General features: G+C 49.9%; 2 protein-coding genes across 2 annotated transcripts; one reads left to right on the top strand and one right to left on the bottom strand.

Moving 5' to 3' along the window:
- Positions 1-15,456: 15,456 nt before the first annotated feature.
- Apoa4 (apolipoprotein A4) lies at positions 15,457-17,581 on the bottom strand. The gene is made up of 3 exons (XM_057768359.1): positions 17,533-17,581; positions 17,138-17,264; positions 15,457-16,447 (listed from the first exon to the last, which is right to left on the bottom strand). Exons 1-3 carry the CDS (start codon positions 17,579-17,581, stop codon positions 15,457-15,459), a joined length of 1,167 nt encoding a protein of 388 aa, XP_057624342.1.
- Positions 17,582-23,080: 5,499 nt separating this feature from the next.
- On the top strand, positions 23,081-25,167 carry Apoc3 (apolipoprotein C3). Its single transcript, XM_057768843.1, has 4 exons — positions 23,081-23,097; positions 23,654-23,721; positions 23,841-23,952; positions 24,913-25,167. Exons 2-4 carry the CDS (start codon positions 23,667-23,669, stop codon positions 25,031-25,033), a joined length of 288 nt encoding a protein of 95 aa, XP_057624826.1. The 5' UTR covers positions 23,081-23,097; positions 23,654-23,666; the 3' UTR covers positions 25,034-25,167.
- The last annotated feature ends 846 nt before the right edge of the window (positions 25,168-26,013 follow it).

Here is a 26,013-nt window from a genome sequence, read left to right as displayed (position 1 = left end):
ACTTTCTCATAATTTCTATTTCTATAATTCCCTCAGCTTCTGCTTTCTTTATTGTCTCTATTTCAGTTTTCAAGTCTTGAATAGTTTCTTTCAGATGTTTGATTGCTTTTTCTTGGTTTTCTTTAAGGGATTTGCTGATGTCTTCCAATTTTTTGTTTGCTTTTTTCCTCCATTTCTTTGAGGGAATTTCTCATTTCCTCTTTGAAAGTCTCAAACATTCTCCTGAAGTTATTTTTTTAGGTCATTTTCTTCTGCTTCATCTATATTTGGTTGTTCAAGTCTTGCTATTGTAGGTTCTCTAGCTTTTACTGGTATCATGTTGCTCTTTGTGGTGTTGCATGTGTTTTTACCTTGCCTACTCATCTTTTCCTCTGATTGGTGTGGTTGGTGCTGTCTGTGACTCTGGTGATTAATCTTCTAGGTGCCAGTGCATAAAAGGCTCAGATGGTTGTTCCTCATGGTAAAGTCAGTGCCACAGTTCTAGTTACCCCGTTGGTCACTCTGTGTTCCTGGAGGTCACTCAGTGCTCCAGGGGTTTGCTCCGCTTCTGTGGAGTTTGCTGTCTCAGGCTTGCTCTGATCTAGGTTGCCGGCTCAAACCTGTTTCTGTAAATGTCCCTGGTCTGGATCTGCTCCTTTGGAGGTCCCTGGCTTGGGATTGGTCCTGCAAATTTCTATGACTCTGATTTTCTCCCTTGGAGGTCCCAGACTTGGGTGTGCCCTGACCCACAGAGGACCTGGCTCAGGCCTACTCCCTCAGAGGTCTCAGACTCATGCTGAGACCTGCAGAGGTTTCTGGTTCCTGGCTACTCCATCAGAGGTCCCAGACTCATGCCGAGACCTGCAGGGGTCCTGGCTCAGGTCTACTCTCTTGAAGGTCCTACATTCATGCCTGGACCTGCAGGGGTCCTGGCTCAGGTCTACTCTCTTGAAGGTCCCAGACTCATGCCTGGGCCTGCAGGGGTCCTGGCTCTGGCCCACTCCCACAGCAGTTGCTCCCCTATACCTGCTCTTGTGGAGTTCGCTGTTTCAGGTCAAGTAGTCAGTGCTCTTAACCACTGAGCCATCTCTCCAGCCCACTGAGTACTGGGATTAAAGATGTGCAGAACCATGTCTGGCAAGATATATTCACTTTTATTTTATGTGTTTGAGTATTTTGCCTGTATGTATGTAAGTGCACTGTGTATGTATCTGGAAACTGCAGAGGCCAAAAGAGAGTATTGGATCTCCTGGAGTTATGGATGGTTCTAAACCAGCATCTGGGTGCTGGAAACTGAACCTGGGCCCCCTGCAAGCGTGCCAAGGGCATTAGTTGCTGGGCCAGCTCTCCAATCCCTATGCTATTATTCTGAATTGTGTCTATGTATGTGTGTTTATCACGTGAGTGCAGATGCCTTCAGCAAGCAGAAGAGAGCATCAGATCACTTGGAGCTGGAGTTACTATGAGTTGCCCTGCTGGGATCCAAGTTTACTTCTCTGCAAGTGCAGCATGTGCTGTTGTCCTGAGCCATCTCTCCAGCCCAGGAAAGCAATGCTTTACTGTAGTGTTTTAGAAAGCAGTCTTCAAGCTGCACGTAATCCACACACAGACACAGACAGACACACACATACACACACACACATACACACAGGGACACAGACAGATGCACACAGAGACATAGAACATACACAGACACACACAGAGACACAGAACATACACAGACATACACAGACACAGACACAGACACACATACATAGACACAAACAGACAGGCATACACAAATACACATAAATGAATAAATAAATAAATAAATAAATAAATAAATAAATAAAACCAGATTTTTTTTCAAAAGCCACTTAAACATTCTTTATGCACAGATGGACAAGTAAATTACTCCTTAATTGGAGCAGTACACAACTGATAAGGATGAACAGACATGGTACATATGGGTCAACAGGGAATCATGCCCCAAACAATGAAAGAGGGAGACCAGCAAGCTATTGGAGGATATGGACAAGGGTATTTCAGCTGCCTGATTATAAAATGTGAGACAAGGCTGCATGTCACTGTGGCTGCACAAAAATACACAAAAGAGTAAACCCTGGATGAAAAAGAGGCCACTGCAGATCAGTAAGAGAAATGGTCGGAGACAAACATGGAGTTTGGCAAAGGAATAGACTTTTCCTAGAATGGTGGCTCTCAGCCTTCCTGACACTGTGGTCCTTCGATACAGCTCCTCTTGTTGGAGTGACCCCCATCATGAGAGAATTTCTGTTGCTCACTTCATACCTGTAATTTTGCCACTGTTAGGAATCATAATGTAAATTTGTGTTTTCTGATGGCCTCAGATGACCCCTGTGAGAGAGCCGCTCAGCCCCTGCAGGTGTCTCAGCTTACAGGCCGAGAACTGCTGCTCTGTCATGTCTGGGAGAAAAATAAAACACAACCCCCAGTCAGTGTGCCAGGGAAAAGACAGTCAGCTAGAGCGGCAAGCCGCAGTGGGGAAGGAGGCCTGGGTCTTCCTGAGTGTGGGCCCAGGAAGGTTGGAGAAAGCTTAGATGATCTCCTTCACAGAACCCCCTCCATGCACAGTATAAACTGTATCTCTAGCACTAATCAACACTCCAAGGCAAACGTTTCTCTTTACAGACAATTCAGGGTTCAAAGAGACGTCACAAGGTCCTGCCCTGGGCCAATGCCAGGCCTGTGGCCTCTAATGTCCCGTTCAGCTCACTGCCTTGTGCTCAGAAGTCAATCAAGGACCTAGTTCCTATCCAAAACAAGAATCAGCTACAGTCCCCAGCGGGAGAAGCCAGGGCTCACGGGGAAGGCAGGGCCCCTCCCCTTGTCCCATGATGTTTATCATTCAAGAGAGAAGGCTCTTGGGGACACATGGTGTCTCAAGTGAATACAGGAAGAGAATCCCAGGGCCAGCCAGGGGATAGACAGCCAAATGCAACTACCCTGTCACCTCTGAGAGTGGGCTGTCCTTCTGTCCACACCCTGCTCTGTGTCCCTCCTCTCCTGACCCCTTTGTAGTCAGAACCAGATCTAGCTACAACTAGGACACTAAGTCCTCAGGCCTCAGGAATGCCTCTGTGACCTGTCTACTCTCTGAGACCATGGTCCGCGGGGTCTGTGAAGTGCTGTCAGACTGATGTGCATGTCGGTGACCCTTGTTCATGGCGCAATGCTGGGTGGGGCCACTGACGTGGATTGATACCACAGATGTACTCAGCATAGTGAGTAAACACCGTGTGGATGAGCCAAACAAGATAAATGGTATTTATTTGCTCAGCCTGTGTTTAGAGAGGACCCCTCTGCACTACCAGAGACCCACGGCTACTGGAAATGAATGCTGAGATGGATGACGGTGGAGACCAGGGCAGGAGGAAGAAAAAAGTGAACCTGAGGCCAGGGAGGATAACAAAATAGCAGAGGCTCATGAGCTGGTAAAAACAACAAAACAAAGCAAAACCCATAGTCACAGAGGCAGTAAGAGGCCAAAGGTACAGGAGCTGGCCTTCACACTGGCTCCAGGTTTCCCCTGGGAAGGGGACAGTTCAGCCGCTTACGTAATTATCATCAGAAAGGAGTCATGCCAGATTCAAGGGACAGGGCTTCACCAAACAGTGTGAAAAAAAACAGCTCAGAGGGTGTTTATTTGTTTTTTTTATTTATTTGGACAAGATTTCAATATGTAGCCCTGTTGACCTGGAACTTGCTCTGTAGATCAGCATGGCTTCAAACTCACAGAGCTCCGAGTGCTGTGAATAAAGTCATGTGCCACCATTATGCATGCACGGCACATTGTTATTTATTTTTAAGACAAGTTTTGACAATGTTGTCAAGTTGGACTCCAATGCTTGGGTTCAAGGGACCCTCCCACCTTAGCCTCTGGAAGAACTGAGATCAGGAGCACTGCCCCTGACCTTCCATTGGTCTCTGTATAGAGGGTCTCCAGAATCATAGAGCTGGGGGTGTAGCTCATTTGGTGGAGTGTTTGTTCAGCAGACAAGAAGCCCTGCGTTCCCTACAAAGCACCACCATAAAAGGCCACTGGCTGGGGGCACAGAGCTTGTGTTCATGATATTCAAGCTTGGGGTCAAGCATTTTCCTCTTACTGCATTGTTTCCACGTTTTAGAATTATAGATAGGGCTAAAGAGCCAGGCGGTTGGTGGCGCACGCCTTTAATCCCAGCACTCAGGAGGAAGAGGCAGGCGGATCTCTGTGAGTTCGAGGCCAGCCTGGTCTACAAGAGCTAGTTCCAGGACAGGAACCAAAAGCTACAGAGAAACCCTGTCTTGAAAAAAAAATAGATAAAATAGATAGGGTTAAAGAGAGAACAACGATAACAGGAGATTCAGCGCCCTCTTCTGGCTTCTTGGGATACCTGCACTTATGTAATGTATATACATACACACAGAGGCACACACATCCATATAAATAAAAACTTCAAAAATAATAAATAAAATATGCTATAAATAAGACTACAGTGAACATTATATGGTGAGATACATGTATGTCATGATTCTCTCCCAGACTGAAAGTGTAGCTGGAAGAATGTGGACAAGCTCATTCCTGTCCATGGACCCTTTGCCCCCGTACTGCAGCCCTCCCTGGTGTCTAGCATCAGTGACTTCCATGCTAATGGAGGGACACACAGCAAAGCCTTTGGCAATCTGTCCAGGTCACTTCTGTAGACAGCTGTGCAGAAATGGCTAACAGAGTATATGTACCTGCTTTTACTTGGGGCTGAACCTCTCCTAAAAACAGAGAAGAGGTCATTTTACAGAAAATATTTAGACTCAAAAGGACAGGAAGAGGGAAGAATAAACCACAACAACTTGGGGGGGGGGTTATGAAGAAAGTGAACCAGTTCCGATGAATTTAGCAGGCCTGAGAGTGCTGGTCCTAAGCCGGCAGTAGGGAAAGGTGAGCTTCAGCTTGTTCACCACGTTGGGTTCTCAAAGGGCTAAGGAATTCCAGTAGAACACCTGCTGGGTGATGCTGCCCCTGCATATGGATTAGAGACAGCTTTGCCCTTCTCAAAACACTCTGAGTCATCAGCCACATGTGTCATAATAAATAGATGAGCATGTAGAGCCATGAGCAGTACACAGGTGCAATTCCAAAATGTGGACAGTGGAAATAGGAGCTCAGGAGTCCAGGGCCATCCTTAGCTACATAGCAAGTTCAAGGCCAGCCTGACACACAGAGACAAGCCATGTCTCAGAAAAAAAAAAAAAAAAAAAAAACCAAGCAAACAAAAAATGCACAGACACAAACACACTAAATGAATAATGTGATTTTTCATACAGAGAGAGAGAGAGAGAGAGAGAGAGAGAGAGAGAGAGAGGGAGAGAGGGACTGAGGAGAACAGAACCCAAGATCCTTCATCCAGAAACGACTGTAAAGTACAAAGCCCATCCAGCTTGATATTCTCCGTAAATTTGGGGGGTTCCATGAAAGAGTCTCTGTGTAGAGACTGTGCAGAGGTACAAATACAGAAGCTATTTCCCTGTGGGCCTCAGGAAGGAAAGTCTGAAATGCAGCATCTGGACAGAGAAAACTTCAGCTTCATTTTGGTTTTTGATTAAGCTGGGCTGACTAGGCAGCAAACCCCAGGGATCTACCTACCTCTGTCTCCCCAGTGCTGGGATTACACGTGTGTACCACTAGGCCTGCCTGGCTCTGTGTGTGTGTGTGTGTGTGTGTGTGTGTATGTGTGTTGGCGTGGTCCTCCAGCTTGCCTGGCAAGCCACTTTATCAGCTCTCTCTTCAGCCTCGTCTGTCCTCAGCCTCCTCTCGCCATTTCTGTGGACCTGTCAGGAGGCTGCAAGCAAGAGCAATCACCTTGTAGAGGCTGGACTGAGGCTGGAGACATGGCAGTGTGGTCTGTTTCCAAGGCAGGTCACATGCATGGCTAGCACATCACTGCTAGCCTTTGGGGCAGTGTTTCCATTCATCCCTACAGGGAACTCTCCCTATGACTGCTGGAGTCTCCTCAGACACGGTGACTCTCTTCCTGAGAGTGGTGGTCCCAGAGAAATAACCAGGGAGCCGCAATACCCTCTACACCCCACTTTGGGAACATACGTTCTGTCCTCCATGACAGCTCCTTGATCACATAGGTCAGCCTGCTGCAGTAGGAGAGAGACCACATGAGGTGTGAATACCAGCACCAAGGATTGCAGGGACCACCCGGGGCTGGAGGAGATGAAGCAGTATAATCCCCTTGAGGAACTGGGTGTTATTTCGATGTGGTGAACGTGTGTGACCATGAGGCTTAGCCATAAAAGGATTTGCTAATCGTCAGTTACTACTTGAGCAAATATTTATTAAGCACCTTCTAGTGGGGACCTGCTGTTGTGATCAGGGACACCGGGTGGTGTCCGCCATCCTACATTGTATTTGGCTCTAGGTTCCTGTCTTTAATCCCCAGAGCACTAACCCACATCTTAGAACCTCCTCCCTCCTGTGTCCTGGAAATTCTAGGGCCTCTAATGTTCCCCTCTGTCATGAGCTGCTTGTCACCATGGCAGGACAACCAGGACCCCACCCTCTTCATTTCCAGACACAGAAATCCCCGGTGGACCTCAGACTTGTTTCTCTCTTTGCAGAGCAGCCTTGAACTTTTCCCCTGGGGACAGTGGGTGTCCCATGCCAACAGCAGATGGACAGGACATCCCAGACAGGAGCTGATTTTGACCCTGCCAGGACAATTTCTCAAAAGCAGCAAGATCAGTGAGGGTGCGGGAGGGCATCTGATCAGGGCCACTGGGGACACCAGAGACTCCAAGGGTAGTGACCCCTTTGTTCTTCTCACTTTGTTCTTCTCAGAGGTCTGCTGACCTTTGAACTCAGGAGTGGTGGTGGTGGTGGTGGTGGGGGGGTGACCAGCAACTTCTCTGGTGAAGCACACAGAGAACTACCAGTGCCTACTGTCCAGCTTCAGTAGGTCGGGGACAGGAAGATCCCTGGGGCTTACTTGCTTTCAGTGCAGCCAAGGAAAATAGAAACCCAGGTTCAGGGGGTGACCTCAACAGAAGTGGTGAGTGACAGAGGGGGACAGCAAGGCCCTCTTCTGGCCTCCAGGCACATGCACAGGTGTGTGCAACTGCACACGGTATGCACACATGCACAGAGGGGGAGAGAGAGAGACACACACACAGAAAGAGAGAGAGAGAGAGAGAGAGAGAGAGAGAGAGAGAGAGAGAGAGAGAGAGAGAGAAATCTTTTTAAAATGTTAAGCATAGGGGGCTGGAGAGATGGCTCAGTGGTTAAGAGCATTGCCTCGTCTTCCAAAGGTCCTGAGTTCAATTCCCAGCAACCACATGGTGGCTCACAACCATCTGTAATGAGGTCTGGTGCCCTCTTCTGGCCTGCAGGCATACACACAGACAGAATATTGTATACATAATAAATAAATAAATATATTTAAAAAAGTTAAGCATAGAATCAGCATGTGATCCCCCTGGACACACAGCCAAAAGCACAAGGAGCAGGGACTGGGATGGAAGCGGGTACCCCTGAACCCCTGAGTTTATCCCTGTGTTCACAATGCCTTAGTTCAGGAATGAGTTTTCTGTTTGGAGTGTGCTGTCACAATTCTTTCCCTGGGGAAAACACAAACATCTGCGCCTATGCCTAAGGTCCAAGGACAAACCAAGGTATGATTCCAAAGTTCACCGTGGAGCCGGTGCGTTTCCTGGGCTTTCTTACACAGCGATGAAGAGGTTCCTGGCAAGACCACAGGTGACATAAAACACCCAGCAGGGATAGTGACTTCCACATGACTGTGTAGACAGAACCTCCTATGCTTATCTTTCCCTATCTATACCCTCCAGCCCCTCTCCCAAGACCACATGCGATTAGGGCTGAGTTGCATGTGACTGGTTGGGAGGGGCGACAGGATACTCAGGTCAGGTTTCCATGACTCTCCTTGGCCTCTTCTTTCTGTGAGGCAAAGTAAATAGTCGACAAGACCAGCTGTGCTCATCTTTTGCCAGGAGGCCCTGCCAAACTCCTGAAGATGGTGGGAGTTTGGCTCGGAAGATAGTTCTGTACCATAGGGCAACTAGAAGACTCGTGGGTAAAGATTGCACAGCATTGGAAATATAGCAAGGTCTCTGAATAGCACTGCTTACAATGGTTGAAATGGTAAATGTCACGTAAATATTTCCCCCAAATAAAAAGTAGTATAAGGCCAGGCATGCCTTTAATCTCAGCACTCGGGAGTCAGAGACAGATAGAGCTCTGTGAGTTTGAGGCCAACCTGGTCTACATAGTGAGTTACACAACAGCCAGGGCTATGTAGAGAGACCCTGTCTCAAAAAAAAAAAAAAAAAAGCAGTACAAAATTTCCAAAGCTTGGGCTGGAGAAATGGCTCAATGGTTACCAACACTTGTTGTTTTGCAAAGGATCTGGATGTGGTTCCAGCACCCACATGGTACTGCACAACTGTCTATCACTCCAGTTCCAGGGTATCCGATGCCCTCTTCTAACCTCTGTGGGTACCAAGCATGCACTGCACATGGCTCATACACATATATGCAAGCAAAACACTCATGCACAGAAAATAAAAGTAAATCTTTTTTTAAAAAAAAAATCCAATGTTCTAGAAATTTATAAAATAAAAATGGAAACCTCTTCCTCCTCAGGAGTCCTGGGACTGGCTCCATTGGCTTCTGAACTCCTTACTCCAATGGAAGCCTGATTCTGGGCTTGAAACATGATGAGGCAGAATCCAGCCTGCTCCTTGTGCGGGAGCATCCCTACTTATCCGTGAGGGTTTTGCCATCACAGCTGGGTAGCTAACAGACAAGTTTGCCAAGCCGGTTATCCCAGGTTCAAATTCCAATTCCACCCTTTGTGGAGCTAACTGCCTTTGCCTCTTCTCTTCATCATTGACGTCACAGTCTAAGGATTACACAACCCATTTAGTATAGATAATTGTCTTTCAAAAACACCTCACATTAGTCAGCAATGAGATTATCTCCGTCACCCCAAGAAAGTGCCACAACCCTTGCTACTGGACATTTCTCATTGGCCATCATGGAAAGGCAGTTAGCCTTCTCTTTTAATCTGTTTTCCCTCCTTCAACCCCCTCCCTCCATGCTTTCCAAAGGCCTGGTCAGATAATTCACACATGGAACAGTTGTTTCAAATCTCCTTCCCGCCATTTTTCAGGGGCTCCTGTTCAGTACCCAGCATGCTCTCTGACTGATGGATGCCAAGGTCCCAAGAGCCTCATAACTGCTTTGGACTGTCACATACAAACACACACTGTGTTCATCAGTTTTCTGTCGCCTGTACAAACACCCAAAAGAAATTAACCTAACAATAAAAAACGTTTATTTTGGTTAAGGGTCTCAGAGGTCCCAAGGCCGGTTAGCCTGCTACTTTTGGACCTGTAGCAAGGCGGTACATCATAGCAAGAGCATATCTGAAGGAAGATGCTTACTGTGTATTGGCAGGGAAGCAAAGAAGGAGAGCAGAAGGGACCAGCTACCTCTGTCGCTTTCAAGAACTGTGATTCCTCCAGCGACTCACGCACTACGTCCCATCCTAAAGATTCTACCCCCTCCCTCAGTAGCGCCATGGGCTAATGGTCAGATCTTACCAGAGGGTAATCTGAGGAACACCTCAAATCCAAAATGTACCAATAGAGTTGTGTAGTTGGTAATTGTCAACCTATGTTTAACTTAAAATCTTTGGGTTATATTTTTATAAATAGAAACTTAATTTGAGTATGGTGATGTATTCTTATAATCCCAGCGTTTAGGGCTGATACAAGAGGGTCACGAATTCAAGGCTAACCTGGACTACATAAGCCAGACCATTACACTATTTCAAAATGTAATAACAGGGCTGGAAATGTGGTTCAGGTGATAGAGTGATTGCCTAGCATACACAAGGCTTGAGTTCAGTGTCCCGCACAGTGGCTCGAATCTGTAATCCCGAACACAAAAGGTACGGGCAGGCAGATCAGACACACACAGCGCCTGCAAAGTTAATAAATGAAATACAAAGTTCCCCAGACCCATATCAGGACTTTTCCCCCCTTGAACTCAGGTCCTCATTGAAAACTTAAGAGCAGGTGTCAGCGCACGTCTGAACAGGGCAAATGGAACAGGTCTCCCAAGCCCAGAGGTGACTTTCCATTTGTCCAGTATTTTGCTTGCTAGAGATGACCTAGGCCTAACTGGGCCAGAGGAGGCTAAGCCAAGGCACTGTTGTAGAGCAAAGAGGATGGCTCTTTCCTCGAGGAACCATCAGTCTACTGAGGACCATGTCCAGCAGACTGCAGGCAGGAAAGAGGCTGTGGTTTACAAAGGCCAAGGCACATGAGACTCCCCAAAAAAACACTGGGCAGGTGTGTGGGATAAGCCATGGACCTTGTGCTGAAGACTTGAGCCAAAATTGAATTGATTAAACTAGTTTGTTGTTTTTGGTTTTTGTTTCTTTAATTGATCCAAAGCTTGGAAAAAAGACAACAGGATAAGTAGGAGAAAAACATAGCCACTGTGACCATAAACCAGACCCCTGGAGAGAGTTATACTGCTCCTTCCCTCTTGCTTCCTCCCCCTCCCTCCCCCTCCCTCCCTCCCTCCCTCCTTCTTTCCTTTCAGTCACTCCTTCTGTCCATACAGAGTTGCACTGTGAAGCCCAGCATGGCCCCAAACTCATAATCCTCCTGCCTCAGCCTCCTAATAGTAGGATTACAGGCCTGCTCCTGGGCTGTAAGAGGCAGCTGTTCTTGGTATCTATAATAGAAGTCGCAGGTGTGCTCCCTCAAAACTCAGCGGAGGGCTGGGGAGTTGGCTCAGTCAGTAAAGGTGCCTGTTGTCAGGTCTGATCACCTGACTCCAAGCTCAGGTCCTGCCTGGTGAACCTGAAAGTTGTCCTCAGACCTCTACATACCATGCCAGGAGCACACACACACACGTACCCATATGCGTATACTCACATGTGTATGTGTCCACATACAAATAGAAAATAAATAAATAAATAAATAAATAAATAAATAAATGAAAAATAAGTGTATAAATAAGAGAATTAAAAATTAAAACTCACCAAAGAGCCTGGGGCGGTGGTGTGCACTGCAATTCCAGCATTTGGCTGAAGAAGCCAGGAGGAGCAGAAATTCAAGGTCATTTTTGACTACACGTCAGATTTGAGATCAGCTCAGGATACATGAGACCCCATTTCAAAAAACAAAAACAAAAACAAAAAAAAACAGAAACAAAAGCTTCCTCAAAGGGGAATTCCCCAGCCAAAGCAGAAACATTCAGAAGTCAGGCAGCCATTGTGAAAGACCCGTTCAGATTGCTCTAACAAAATACCACACATAAGAAGGCTCATAAGAGCACAAATCTCACAATAGTAATGTCCATATAAGCCCAGTTTTCTTTCTTTTTTCCCCTTAAACCCACACGTTTATCTCCCACAGTCCTAGAGATTGGATACTCCAAAATACAGGTTCCAGCAATCAGGTACCTGGTGAGGACTACCTCCTGGTACAGAGATGGTGCTGTCTAGCTAGGTTTGACCACTGAAGTGAGGACAGCTCTCCCTGGTCCCTTTCATAAGTAAGAATTCCAATCCTGTTTGTTGTTATTTTTCTTTATCTTTTTTTTTGGGGGGGGGCGGTTGTTTTGTTTTGTTTTTGTTTTGAGACATGGTTTCTTTGTGTGGTCCTGGCTGTCCTAGAACTCACTCTTTAGACCAGGCTGGCCTCGAACTCACAGAGATTCACCTGCCTCTGCTGAAATTAAAAGCATGCACCACCACCACCCAGCTCTCTTTTTTTTCTAAATTAAAAAAAATTACATTTTGTTGCAAATTTCTAAATTTGTAGAAAATCTATTAATATACTCTAACTACCCAAAATCCTAGCTACGTTTTTTCAAGTTATTATATTTCATCTAATACCTGAGGTTTCTAAAGCGTATGGGAATAACAGACTCGTTAGAGTTTCTTTGGGTCAAATCAAAGCGTAAAGGTATAGAAAAGCCATTCATATATATATATATGTATATGTCTATGTCTATGTCTATGTATATGTATGTATCCAAACCACACACATTCCTTATAGATCACCAATGACAAGTTTGGGAGAGATTCACAGCACATGTGCAAGCCCACGTGCTTGTATACACACACACACACACACACACACAACTAAATGTAGTTTTTACTAAAAGAAGAGAATATAAGATTAGGCCTAAATAGCCCCTTGACAATGACTGTTTTTTATTTGAGCATTCTCAGTAGGACCCAGCCCTTGATTAAAAACTGTAGGCCTGTCAAAGCCACACACTTCCTGCTTCTCTTGACCTCCTTTAAGATGGCAATATTTTCTCAAATTTGCCTGCGTGTATCTTTGCACTGACAGAGATAGCCTGGCCCCTTCCCCCAACCCTGAGGAAGCCACAGGTGGTCTTCCACAAGATCCCTCTGTTCTTGTTCTGGGTCTGCTGTCCCCACTGGCAAGGAGGGGAAAACTTGGTCCTAGGTTGATCGCACGAGTCCTTGACTGTCATTTCTCACTGTGAGCCAGCTGAATCTTTGGGTGTTTTCTTCATAGGGCACAGGGATCACAGTAAATTTAAAACATTTGTGATGGTTTCATGGCAATGGGTAGAAAACTCAAAAGCTAACTCCGAATATAACTGTTTAATCCTGGAGAGACCCAGCCCCAAACTGAATGATAGGAGGCAAAATAGACCAACCTAATGTCGTCATTGTCTTTTTGTCTAATTGTTTTTGTTTGAGACAGCTCTCACTGTGTAGCCCTGGCTGACCTGGAATTCGCTATGTAAACCAGGCTGTCCTGGAACACATAGAGATCCACCTGCTTCTGTCTTCTGGGTGCTGAAATTAAAAGCATGAGCCCCAAATCATTATATTGATGGTTGAAACACATTCACTTCAGGAAGGCCTAGACTAGCGGGTCCTTGGGGTTCACTGTCCAGCCTTCCTGCCCTAATTGGTGAGCTCCAGGCTAATGAGAGACCCTATCTTAAAGGAAGCAAACGATGCTCTTGAGAATGACAGCAGAGGTTATCCTTTGACCTTTACACCCACCCACCCAACCCAAACACACACGCATATGTACACACGCACACACACACACACTCACCACAGTGAGTTCATTTCAACACATGAGTTTGAGGGGACAGGAATATCCAGCGTATTAAGGCAGCCAAAAGTGAATGCTGTGACCGGGAAGTGTATGCCAGGTCAGGGACCTGAGAGACTGAAGACCAGGAGTGACATCCTGGCTCAGGAGAAAGCAAGCAAGTGTATCTCATTCAGGGAAACTAGGACTATAGTAGGACCCTGGGAGTTAGTGGGACAGTCCTGGAGATAGCAGGAAAAAACCTCAGGGGTCCCACTCAAGATTTGTAGTATGAACAAGGGTCTGGGAGACTCAGGGGCTTTGAGAGGCAGAACTCATCTAGAAGACCTACAGGGGAGAGCAAAAGTTTCCAAACCAGCCCAGAAAACCAACTTAGCCTTTGTTCCGTCCGTTGGCGCTCTGAGAAAGCCTCTCCTAGCCGGTCAGCAAGCCTCCTGGAGCCAGTTCTCTTAGCAAAATGTACTCACCTGTGGCGTCCCTGCTAGTGGTCATGGGAGGGAGTAGCTGTGACAGTTTGAGCTGAGCATCCGGTTAGAAGGGGCCGGGGAGATTTGAAGGTTTGGTGGCCTGGACCTGGAGGCTAGGGGGCTGAGCAGAAGAGGACATTTCCTCTACGCTCTGCTCATTGAGTGTTTACACTGCACTTGAGGTAGGAGTAAGCGCCTGGCTCCGTGTACCATCAGACTTTCTGAACAACTCTGGCCAAGCCTCCTCATTTTTCTTTTCGAAAAAAAAAAAAATGTTACTTGCCCCCAAATCACCCAGGCCTGAACTTATGACACACTGAAGAAGCCTTGGGAGCAGAGGAGGAGGCCAGGGCAGCTGGGGCTACCCCCAGCATATTTCAGTCCATTCCAGAACACTGCAGTGTGACTTTCCCCATTCTGAGGAGCAGGGATGTGACTTAAAGACCTGAGTCAGAGGCAACGGCCAGTTTGTGACATACTATGGGAGGAAGCCCTGGACTGACTCTACTCTGAGACTCCCTCCTTGGGTCTCCAAGGGCAGAGAGGAACTGTTCATTTCAGAGGCTGCAACTGCCATGGCTGGTTGTGCCCACTGCTCGGGTGTATAGAGCCGTGTGGAGTCACACCTGATGGCTATGTGTAGAGAGCTGCGTGGAGCCGCACCTAATGGTGCTCTCTGTGATAATCAACTCCTAATATCAACTAGGCCTAACTTATGCTATTATCACGCAATGATTGTCAGCTGCTTGCATATGCGTGGACCTATGAGCAGTGCCCACCTGGCAATCCAGGATAGGTAGCCCATGCCTACTTAAGGGCTGGGAGAGGTTTGCCCTGGGAGAGAGGAAAAGAGAGAGAGGAAAGGAGAGAGAGAGAGAGAGAGAGAGAGAGAGAGAGAGAGAGAGAGAGAGAGAGAGAGAGAGAGGGAAAGAGAGAAAGGGAAAGAGAAAGAAGTTGTGAATAAAGTCCTGAATAAACTGCAGCAGGAAGATCTCCGGTGTTGCGTCCTTCTTGCTGGCCGAGGGGGACCACGACACTCGGGTCCATCTCTTAGGCCAGCACCACAAGCATTGTGACAGGCAGGCCATCCCTCAAGAGGCTGCTGAGCAGAGCGTGTCAGGGGTCTCTGCAAGCTCCAGCGCCTGTTCCACCCAGACTCCTCCACATCCTGTGGTTTCTGTCACACCATTCTGCAGTCAACAAGTTTAGCCAACAGTTGGAGAAATTTACACTTTGCCGTGGGACGGAGGAGGATGGTTTACTTTTACATAAATAAGTTCAAGGACACAAGCCCTGCAAGAAGGCACTCGCTGTGCAGCGAACTATCTTGCTGCCCTCCTGGGGCCCCTGTCAACATGAAACTGGGTCTCCAGGCACACAATGCCACCAAAGCCATTTTGGCTTGTCTGGTGCTTGGAAGTTTGATTAGAATCTCCAGGGCCTTTGTTAACTGGCAGTGGCTAAAAGACTGTAAATGGGGTGTGTGTTTCCTGATAGACTGACATCTTTTCTGCCTTCTCCTCTCTGTCCTCTCTGTCACACCAACCCCTGAGCCTCAGATAGGTTCCCCCACAGAGCCACCCTGTCCCTGCCAGATGCTGCTCAGCTTGGGCCAGCATTGTCCTCGTCCCCACCTCAGGCCAGCCCCCAAGGAATCACATGGCAACCAACAGGGGCTAATTTTTCAGTTGCTTTATTGAGTAGTTAGATGAGACATCACCTCCTGCAGGACAAGTGTCCTCGAGCAGGTACAAGGAGTGTTTAGGGGCAGACTGGCAGACAGGGGGTGGGGCAGGGCAGACAGGGGGTGCGGCAGGGCAGGTGTCTGCTGCTGGGATGGTTTGCGGGCACCAGGGACAGGTCAGCTCTCCACGGGGCTGGGGTTGGGGTTGGGCTCCTGGACCTGCTCGGGGACGGGGAGGGCCAGGGGCTGGTCTGGGCTCTCCTTTTTCTCCAGGCTGCCCATAAAGAAGCTGACCTTTTCCCTCAGGTTCTTCTCCAGGAAGCTCAAGTGGCTTTGCACGTCCCCCGAATTGGAGCCCAGCTGCTGCCTGAACTGCTCCATCTGCTGCACCAGGGCCTTGTTGAACATCTCCCCCAGGGGCTCCACAGTGCGCCGGAACTCCTCCACCTGCTGGTCCAGCTGGCTGTTCAGGTCTTCCAGAGACTTCTGCAGTCCCTCGGTGTTGCCCTTCAGCTTGCTGTGCACGTCTTCCACCAGCGGTGCCAGTTTCTTCTGCAGCTGCTCGATGTTGGTGGAGACTTTGGTCTGAAGCTCCTCGGCGTTCTTCTTCATCTGGAAGGCCAGGCCCTCGAGCTGGTGGTTGAGTTTCTCCTGCACACCCTCGGCGAGGGGGGCCAGGCTGCTGCGCAGCTCCTGCAGGTTCTGATCGATTGCAGCCTTCAGCTCGCTGGCACGGGGGGTTAGGCGCACCTTGAGCTCTTCCACGTTCTGGTTAAACTTGTCCTTGAACTCGTTGGCGAAGGGCGTCATTGAGGCCTGCAGGCTGTCCACATTTTCCTGCAGTGTGGTCTGCATGCGCTGCATGTAGGGGGTCAGCTGGCGCTTCAGCTTCTGTGTGTGGGTGTTGACCTGGGTTTTCAGCCCCTCGGCATAGGGACCCAGGTGCTGCTGCAGCTTCTGCACGTTTTCCCCGAATGTCTGGCTCACGGTGTTGGCGTGCGGCATCATGCGGGTTCGTAGGTCCTCTAGTTCCTTTCTAATCTCTTCCTTTACCCTCTCTGTATCCTTGGCCAGGCGCTCACCGAGTTCCACGGCAAAGGGCACCAGCTTTTTCTGCAGGTCATCTGCATATGTATTCACGTTCCCAAGTTTGTCCTGGAAGAGGGTGCTTCAGGGAAAAGTGGAGAGAAGCCCCGTTACACTTGGCAGTAGAGACTCTGCTTTATGTACCTGTCTAGGTCAGGAGTGTGTCCATGGGAACCAAGACCTCCATCTTGTCCCTGTGGCCCTCCCTGGGGTAGGTCATACTTTCAGGAAATCTACTAGGATTAGTGTTCCTTTGGATTTTTATCTGCAAGACTTCTGCTCGGCTTCAGCATCCTTATCTACCCATCACGTGAATCCTTTCCTTGTGATTAAAGAACAGAACAGGACTGGACTTTAACTCTCGCCCCCTACCTCCCAGGCAAGGGTCACATTGTGCAACCTTGCAGTCTTCCAGCGGCACAGTGTCTGACATCCTTGCTCATGATCAGAGCATCTGCAGACATCCCAACCTGCCTTCCCCTGACTTCGCAGGCACCCATGTTTCTAGAAATCCCACCTCACGGGACATGTCTTCTTTCTCCTTCTACCACGAGCTTTCAATGGGATTTGGCTATTTACCAAACTTAGCACACTTAGGAAGATACTATAGGGATGGATCCCTGGGCCCAACTTCCCTGTTTACAGGGACAGTCTAGGTCCAGAGAGGCCAGACTCTCCTAGTGAGAAAGGAAGGATCCCAAGTGTTGGCGTCCCACCTCTCATCAGCTTTGGCCTTCAAGAAAGCCTGGAGTTGCAGACTGACCCCACTTACTTGAGCTGTTGGGTAATGTCTGACTTCTGGATTTTTTCCATAGCCTCCTTGGCATTGTTGCCTAGCTGAATGAAGTAGTCCCACACCACAGTGGCCACCTGGTCCTCACTGACCTCAGCCCGGGTGCCTGGGAAGAGAGCAGCCACAAGTCACGAACAGCGTACATCCCTCTTCTGGACCCTTGCCTCAGCTCTGAGCTGGATGGTGCTGGAGTTGGGGTAGCCCAACCCATTTCTCCATCTCTGGGTTAACCCGGAGAGCCCTGGTACCAACAAGGGCCTGTTCTCACAGGAGCGGCAAACCCAACGCCACCCTCAGCTGTTCTCTAGTTCTAGAACTGCCTTTCCACGCTGCCTCTCATACGCAGCAGCGGCTAGAGAGCTGTGTCTACTTACTGGTGATAGCCACTAGGGCCAGGGTCAACACCACAGCCTTCAGGAACATCCTGGGCTCCTCGCTGGCCTGCAACAGTCCTGGCTACACTGGATGTTTCCGGTAGTGAGAAGAAACAGTTGACCTGTGTCGCTGCGGAACTGACCGCAGGCAAAGCCAGCCATGCATTTAAAGCCCCTCCAGCTCTCTCTCCCCGCCTCCTCACCAGTGTGTGGCTCCACGTTGGAAGGTGACACACCTTCCCAGGAGGCCTCTTGGACTTTAGTAACCCTAAGAAGACAACGTGGAAGCTGACGGAACACAGACAGCAGGGGAAGCGGCCTTGTTGGGTTGGCCCCACCCTGTTCAGGAGTCTGGGAAGGGGACCTGGGAACTTCAAGAGAAACAAGCCTGGGAGACAAGGGGTGTCCCTGAGCAAGACTGAGGCCCCAGAGGCCCCATTGGCAGCTCTGGGTTTGTGCCAGGCTTGGGGAACAAGGTCCAGGTCTCCTCTTTCTGCCCCAGTGAGACAGGCTCTCTCTGACAGCTGTCGCCAACCCAACTCTGTCTCAGAACATCAGCTCTGGACAAAACACCAGGCCCATTCAGGGCTGCAGCAGGTAGTGAGCTGTGGCCTAGGTATCTGCAACAACCCTTGGTCAGAACCCAGGATTGAAGGGGTTAAGCGTAAGTGTGCTTTATGCCTCATGACTGTCAAGCTGAATCACCTCAGTCTAGTTATCTGAAGTCCCAAGCCTCAGTTTCCCCTTTGGACAATGTATAATTTGTTATATTAAATTATACAGTACTTGTGAAATGGGCAAGGGGCTTAGCCGGAAGTAAGTGCTGAAACTAATGACGGTGATCTTCCGTGGATCAGAGCTGGGAAGGTAGCAGAGAACCTGACCCTCTCTAGAGTGGCAGAGAGAGAGCCTCCCTTTCTCTCAGAGGGTCACCAAGTGGACTGGAGGCAGCACTGAGACAGTGGGGCTGATTAAGGCTCGATTGCTGTCCCACTGTCCTCAGGCACACTCCAGAGTCATACAGAATGGCCACCAACAGAAGGTGACAGACACTGCTGTGGAAAGTGACTCCAAATGTGTCCACACATACAGTTGCAGGGGACATCCAGAGGAAAGATTCCAGACTACGGTGAGTGTGGGGCCTCCGTGGGCCACACCCAGGACTGCATGATGATACCCATCATTGACTGCTGTCCACAAGATATTTGTGAAACAAGAACCATCAGAAGAGACCACAGTTGTGCCAAGTTTGCTTTGCTACATCACCACCCATTGTTTAAATGTGTCCTGATTGGCTTGTCTCATGGGACTAGAGACAGCTGCTCTCCCCTGCTGAGTCCCCATTATACTGCAATGTGTCCTCAAGTGGCCAGGAGTGAGATCCTTCCTAAAGCAGCCACGCTTAGTGAGTTTCTTTTTTTTTTACTTCTATTTGGTGGGGGTGGGTATGCCTGCATCACAACACATGAGTTGGGGTCAGAAGACAACTTGAGAATGTCATCAGGTTTAATGACTCAACCCACTGAGTTATCTTGTTGCCTCTCGGTGTTTTCTGAGTTCAGGCTCTGGAGTCTGACTGGGTTTACATCTGAATTCTACGCAGTCTGGACCATGTGGCCTTTGACAAGTCTCATGACTCCTCTGAGTCTCAGTGGTAAAAGATTATGTGAGATAATTCGGCACACAGTAGGTGTTCATTGAATATTAGCCATGTTTTTCCTCTAAAAAGGCTTATCTCTCTCTACCACTGACTCATTGGTCTCCAGTTTACTCTGCTGAATCAGGCCTGGTCCAGCCTGTGCTGGTCCCAAAGGTCAGAACTGATGGGGGACAAGTCACATGGGATGCCTCAACTGCAGCTCCACCTCCTGGACTTGTAGTCTGAGTACCGCCACCAGCATGGGACAGGTCCAGAGGTAGTTGCCTGTTTGTACCCTGTCTGAGAAGACCTATGTTACTTAAGCTTGTTCAAGAATGGCTGCCAGTGATTGATTGGCAGATATGCATGGATATCCAAGTTGTCTGTGGACACAGAACTTGGCTCTGAGCTAAGAGACTGGGACAGCATGCATACATGTGTGCCCAGCACTCATGTATGTACGGCCCTAGCGCAGAGGGTGTACTGCCTCCTGACAAAGCATACATGAGCATATTGACTTCTCCAAGACAAGGGCATATTCCATATGCATCTGCAAGTAATTTGCATAGGGGGCGGGGCAAAGTGAGAACCCCATATCTCAGCTGTTGGTGAACAGACCCACCTTGCAGCCAGGTGCAACAGTCATGGGACATCAGGCACAGAGGGTCAAGGGGTCTTGGCACTCAAATCTCTGACCCTCCATCTGTTTGCCTGCGTTCATCCAGAGCTCATGGCCAGTGAGGCTGACAGCTCTCTGTCATCTCTAGCCACCCTTAAATCTGCCCATATAGGGTCAGAGCAGAGCCCTGGGACTCTCATCAACTAGCCTGCTCTTAGCCAGAAAGAAGGGGACTGGCAGCCACTCTTGAGGGTCATCCTCAGTCCAAGCTTCAAGATGTCTTCCCCACCTTGATGATTAATGTTAACTGTCAATTGAGCAGAGCCTTGAACCGCCTAGGAGAGGGGGTCTCTGGGTGAAGATCCTAGGCCGCAGAGAATGGAGATAGCTAGCCAAACTGAGCTGAGAGCATTTCACAGCTCTTGGTCTTTAGTTGTGACCAGTTGCTTTAAACTCCTGCCACCAAGACTTCCCCACCGGTGAGCCAGGACAAAACCCTCGATTTGTGTTTGCCAAGATGCTGTATCATAGCGAGAGGAGAGGAAAAGATACCCACCCTCTGTTGGTTCCTCCCTGGGCCTGGGTCTGTAAGTCAAGTACGGTCCTCTCTGCAGAGGATTCTAGGCCAGAAAGCCACCAAGAGGCCTCCTGAGGCCCAAACTGGATGGCTGAGAAGACACAAATATTCTGGAAGAGGCTCAGTCCCAGGCCCCAGGTCCCAGATCCCAGGATACTCTGTAGGCCAGCTATGTGGGGTCCACACACCGTGTAGCTCAGTATCACATGGCTGGGGCTCTTGGCCAGCACGTTTGGGCTTTTTTTGATTCAGGGGGCATGTTCTGTGCAGTGAAGTTGGCAGGCTTCCCAGACCTTCCTCCCAGTGGAAAAGGACCAAGTGGGCCTGTCACAGCATACTCAGGGCCAAGGACCTGGTACCGAATCCCAGGTTGGGATCTGAGTCCTGTTGTGCCCTTTGCCTCGGGGCAAGAGACAAGAAGAGGACCGAGCTGAGCAGCTCCTGCCACCACACACAGTGCCTGATCCTGGTACCTCTCCTCACTTCCCTTCCCTCCTGGCTCTCACCAAGGGCTTTTCTTAGAGGAAGCTTAGGTAGAAACAGCTGCCGAGGGCCAGCTCAGGTGCTGGAATCCAGCTTTTCCACAGCTGGGTGTTATGCACCGAGTAGGCCTCTGCCTGATTGGACCTTTGGTTTTTAGCCAGAAAATGGAGTTAGCAATTTCTAAGTCACAGGGTTTGGACAACTTACATTTTAACAGAAAACAAACTATTGTTTATTTTGTTTTGAGACTGGGTCACAGTACGTAGTCCAGGCTGATCCCAACCCAGGATCGCCCTACCTGTTTCCGGAGTGCTGGACTCATAAGCAAACACTATCCCAGTCTCCCTAGAAACAGTCTTATGTCAAAAGGATGAGTTTCTGGTAGACTGAGTTTCAAGTATCAGGCAAAGATTAGGAGTTCAGGGGTAAAGCCAGACTCCTTTCTCAGGCCCTGCTCTCGTGCAGACAGGACGCTGCCTGCTAAAAGTCCCATTTCTCTACCTCATCCCATCTCTGGCGCAGCTGTCCCTGCTTAAGGAGGTGGGGGGATTGTGAGTCAGTCCTGCCCTGAGCCAGCTGCTGTACGTTTCTCTACGCTCTGGGAAATCAGTATTCTGTCCCCATTAGCAGTGTAAACAGAGGCTCGGAGGTGTTACATTTCTGAGCACAGACCATGTGAGTCAGTGTCAAAGATCAGTTACGTGTTTGTTTGTGTGTACGCAGGTGCATACACACATGTGACCTGTATGCCTGTGGAAGCCAGCTGTTAGTCTCGGACATTCTTCAAGAGCTGTTCACCTTGCTTCAGAGACGGGGTCTCCCAGTGGTATCAGAGACGGGGTCCCTCAGTGGTATCAGAGACGGGGTCCCTCAGTGGTATCAGAGACGGGGTCCCTCAGTGGTATCAGAGACGGGGTCTCTCAGTGGTATCAGAGACGGGGTCTCCCAGTGGTAGCAGAGACGAGGTTCCTCAATGGTATCAGAGATGGGGTCCCTCAGTGGTATCAGAGACGGGGTCCCTCAGTGGTATCAGAGATGGGGTCTCTCAGTGGTATCAGAGACGGGGTCTCCCAGTGGTCTCTAGGACTCACTGAAGAGGATAGACTGACTGACCATCAGCTCCAGGTAGCTGGCTACCTGTCTGCCACCTATCTCCTTGCCCCCAGTGCTGGGATTACAAGTGGATACCACCACACCTATGTTTTACATGGATATTGGGGATTGAACTAAGGTCTTCGCCCTTGCAAGATGAGAGCATTTTGCCCAACTGGCCTATTTCCCAAGTCCCAAAGGTATCATTTAAACCTAGAATTTCTTGACTCCAAGGTCTTTGCATCCAAAAGGCAATATCCTCCAATGTTGCCTGTCTGGGCTGTGGTTCAGTACTAGCTCAGGGGACATCTTAGTTTCAAGAAGTCTGAGGGCCCTCCTGGGCAGCTGTTTGCCCCACAGCACCTCCTTGACCTTCTTTGTGAATAGACTTTCCATACCTTGCTGCCCCCGACAGTCAGGGGTTATGTAGGGGTCAGATATCATCCAGCCACGAGCCCTGCTCCCATCTCAGGATGCTATCATGGGTCCAGAGGGCAGGAGGAGGCACATGGCAGAGGGAGGGGCAAAGGCCTTGGGTTTAGCATGATCTTTGCCCTTCTCTCACCAACCCCTGCCTGGGTACAGCAGAGGGGACTTCTGGGAACACAGAGGTGGGCGGAGGCCTTTGGTGGAGATGGGGGGGCGCGTGTGATCTCCCCCTTGCCACCTCCCACCCGAATCCTGCCACTACTGATCTGTGGCTCTACCAGACTCCCCATTCTTTTCTACCCCAAGGCCTCCAAGTGGTTTCTACAGAGGCCTGTCATTGGCTCCATGCTATTGTCTGGGTTGTGCAGGAGAGATGGGTCTGGGAGGTCAATGTGAAGGGCTAAAGCCGATCTGAGGCCCGAGGCTTGTTCTCTAAGCCTTTCTCCATCCCACCAGCCTCATGGGGGAAGCAAGTAGCTGAGCCTTTGACTGTGGAGGTGGAGGTAAATAGCATGGGCAATCTCAGAGGGATTTCTCAATTCTTCTGGCAGCTGGCTGCATGGCCTCCCTGCCTCAGGCTCTGGTCTGAACTGCTCAGCAGGTGACCTTTGGCCAGCTCACTGGGCCTTCTGTGCCCGCTGTCCCATCCTGGGGCCAATATAAAACAGGTCAGGGCCCTCCCGCTTGCATGATCACTTTATCCCTAGAAGCAACTAGCTACTCCAGGTAATGCCCCTGGGGAGGACAGGAAGAGAGGGAGGGGACAGAGAGCCAGAGGAAGCCTTTGCCAGCCAGCCAGGTAGCCTATGAAAGGCTTGGGATCCATGAGTAGCCTCCACCCTTGAGTTCCCGTGGGTGCGGGAGGGCTAGAAGTTGAGGAAGGGGAGGCCACTGGACCAAAAGCCCTGCACTGGGTAGTGGCAGAGCTGACTGGAACTGGGTCACGCTGTCTCTTGCTCAGCATGCCCAGAGCTATTGGAAGCCTTTGACATTCATGTCTACTCCAGACAGAAACACTGAGATCTAGGGAGGGACAGAAACCTGATGTCACCTTGATGTCATCACGGGAGAGAAAGGGCAGATGTTCCATTCTGTGGAGGCTTTCTACACCCAACCTTCCACCCTACCCTGGGGCCTGGATCTCCTCTAGTTTCCTGTCTGAGAGCAGATATCAGTAGGAGAGGGGCTTGGGATTCACCCCAGGGCCCATGGCAGTCTCCAGGGAAGGGCCTCAGTAGGGTGGATCCTCCCACAGTATCCTCTCACAAGCAATTTCCTGCAGGTGCATAGGTGCCATGCAGCCCCGGGTGCTCCTCATCGTGGCCCTCTTGGCGCTCCTGGCATCTGCTCGTGAGTTTTGGAGGTTGGGGCTGGGGTTTCTATGAGAGCCGGTCTGGGGACCCTGCCCTAATGAGTGGGGGCTGCGTAGGAGCTGTGGGCTGGCAGGGCTCAGCTCCACTCTTTCGCAGGAGCTGAAGAGGTAGAAGGGTCCTTGCTGCTGGGCTACATGGAACAGGCCGCCAAGAAGGTACAGGATGCTCTAACCAGTGTGCAGGAGTCTGAGATGGCTGTGCAGGCCAGGTATGCCTACTGGTGCTCTTCTCCTGTTTCCTCCCCTCCTCCCCCTGCTCTTTTCTTGAGACTCCCACACAGAGACCGCGGTCCCCCAGTTTACCCAGGGTCTGGGCCTGTCTGAGCCTCTGCTCCTTTGTGGGGCCTTTTCTGGGTACTGTGGCTGAGGTGAGAAGCAGAGCAAGCAGCCCTCTTCTGCCTCCTTTGCTTCTCCTTGGAGCAGCCTCAGGTGCATAGAGCCCTTGCTGCACGTTCTCTTCTCCAAGCATGGGGCTGGAGGCTCGCTTGGGGGCCCACCTGCTCTAGTTTCAGCCTGTGTTGCAGGGATCTGCCCCTGGTCCAATCTGTGTTAGACATCTGCCTAATGTGGGTCTGGTCCTCTCCCCTGCCCACTGGCCCAGGGCTTTGACTGACATTTGATATTGACCTATGTGGCAGAAGATGTTGACAAATGTTCTTTGTCCCCAGAACAGGCTGTGGAGAGGGTATGATTTCCCCAGCTTTGCAGGGGAGAAAATTGACTCCAAGAAGTTAGGTGATCTGGCTAGATCGCATAGCTCATGGGTCCTCCAGTAACTTTTCAAAGGAGAGGCTGCCCCCCTCTGCCCCACACATGCAGAGCCAGCGATGGGACATCTTCAGGACACTATTTGCACTGACCACAAAGACAGGCTGACCTTAAGCATCACCCTACCTTCAGGCCTGAAAGGGGTTTGATGCGGTGGGTTGGAGCAGCCACGAAGGTCTGGTCCAACCAGGGAAAATGTAGAACCCTACATTAGGCTGCCCCTCCACCACCTTTGCCATCTCTTCCACCCTGGGAGTTAGCTGCAGGCATTTCCGGGGTGGTGCTAGGTGAAAGTGGTGCTGATGGCTTGGAGAGCCAATAGGGCTCTGTGGTTCTGGCTGCCTGCAGGGGAACCTTTCACAGGGACCTTGATGGATGCCTCTTATTGTTTTAACCCCCAGGGGCTGGATGGACGGTGGCCTCAGCTCCCTGAAAGATTACTGGAGCACCTTTACTGACAAGTTCTCTGGCCTCTGGGATTCTGCCCTCAAGGGCCAAGCAACCCCAGCTGCTGAGCCTTGAGACCTCTATATTCCAAATGTACCTGTACGTCCATCCTGTTTGCCTCTGGGCAGGCTGGGTGTCCCCCGAAGGTTGCTTGGAAGGAAAAGTATTCTCGTGTTTTCACCCCTTCCCCAGACCTCACCTAAACAGACTGCTCCTAATAAAGCTGGATGAGAAGCTGCCATGAGTGGGGGTGTCCCACGGACCATGATGTCTGGGCATGGGAATGAGTGGACCTGGGCTGTGCCTCTTCCACCTCTTTAGTTGTCTCTGGGGCATTTCTTCCTTTGTAAATCAGACTAGTTCTGTTTACCTGCTTGCTGTGATATGAGAGAGCAAATCAGGCAACAGAGTGGCAATTACAGCCTGTGACAAACTGTCAAGTGGAGGAACAATGTGTCTTGAGTAGGGATACTGTCTAGCTGGCCCTTGAATGTCATCTTCAGAGTTGAGGTCAGATATGATCACGAAGCCTGTGTAACTGGTTTGCGTACTCCAGGCTGCCTGGTGCCATGAAGCCCACTGAGAGGAAGGAAGCGGGGTAGGAGGCTGGTTGGCTAAGGCTTGACCCCACCGCATCGCAGCTCCCTCCATTTCCTATGTATAAGGTGGGCACGACCCGCCTTCCACAGCAGGCTTGTTATGAAGAGGAAATAGTAGCGTTCAAAAGCACGAGGCATAGCGTCTGTGCAGTCCAGGTGCCTGGTAAGCAGCCCTCACTGTGATCGCTCAACTGCCTGACCTCTTAGACTGGCATGGAGACCCAATGTCCTGGGAATCCCAACAGGGTTGTTTACTATGTTCCCACCACACCAAAGCACTGACTTCAGAGAGATCCAGAGTCACAAAACAGGTCATCCACCCTGTAGAATCAACGACCAGTGTTCAGAGAGGTGACAGGGATTGCCCTGGTTCAAGAGCAAGCACACTGCCGTCCATTTTTCACTTTGTGGTCATGGGAAAAGCCTCTGCCAGGTGTTGGCGGCTCCTTTCTGAAC

The sequence above is a fragment of the Chionomys nivalis genome, chromosome 4, assembly GCF_950005125.1.
Source record: "Chionomys nivalis chromosome 4, mChiNiv1.1, whole genome shotgun sequence".
NCBI classification, from domain to species: Eukaryota; Metazoa; Chordata; class Mammalia; order Rodentia; family Cricetidae; genus Chionomys; species Chionomys nivalis.
Note: the sequence above shows the minus strand (reverse complement) of the source record. Positions and strands in the feature narration are given on the sequence as shown.

What these genes read in the sequence shown, in the direction of transcription:
- Apoa4 (XM_057768359.1), bottom strand. Translation starts at nt 17,581, where the DNA reads ATGTTCCTGAAGGCTGTGGTGTTGACCCTGGCCCTAGTGGCTATCACC. An exon ending in GGCCCTAGTGGCTATCACCA is followed by an intron (nt 17,265 to 17,532) that starts GTAAGTAGACAC and finishes CTCTCTTCCCAG; the next exon opens with GCACCCGGGCTGAGGTCAGT. An exon ending in GACATTACCCAACAGCTCAA is followed by an intron (nt 16,448 to 17,137) that starts GTAAGTGGGGTC and finishes TTTTCCCTGAAG; the next exon opens with CACCCTCTTCCAGGACAAAC.
- Apoc3 (XM_057768843.1), top strand. Translation starts at nt 23,667, where the DNA reads ATGCAGCCCCGGGTGCTCCTCATCGTGGCCCTCTTGGCGCTCCTGGCA. An exon ending in GGCGCTCCTGGCATCTGCTC is followed by an intron (nt 23,722 to 23,840) that starts GTGAGTTTTGGA and finishes ACTCTTTCGCAG; the next exon opens with GAGCTGAAGAGGTAGAAGGG. An exon ending in GAGATGGCTGTGCAGGCCAG is followed by an intron (nt 23,953 to 24,912) that starts GTATGCCTACTG and finishes TTTAACCCCCAG; the next exon opens with GGGCTGGATGGACGGTGGCC.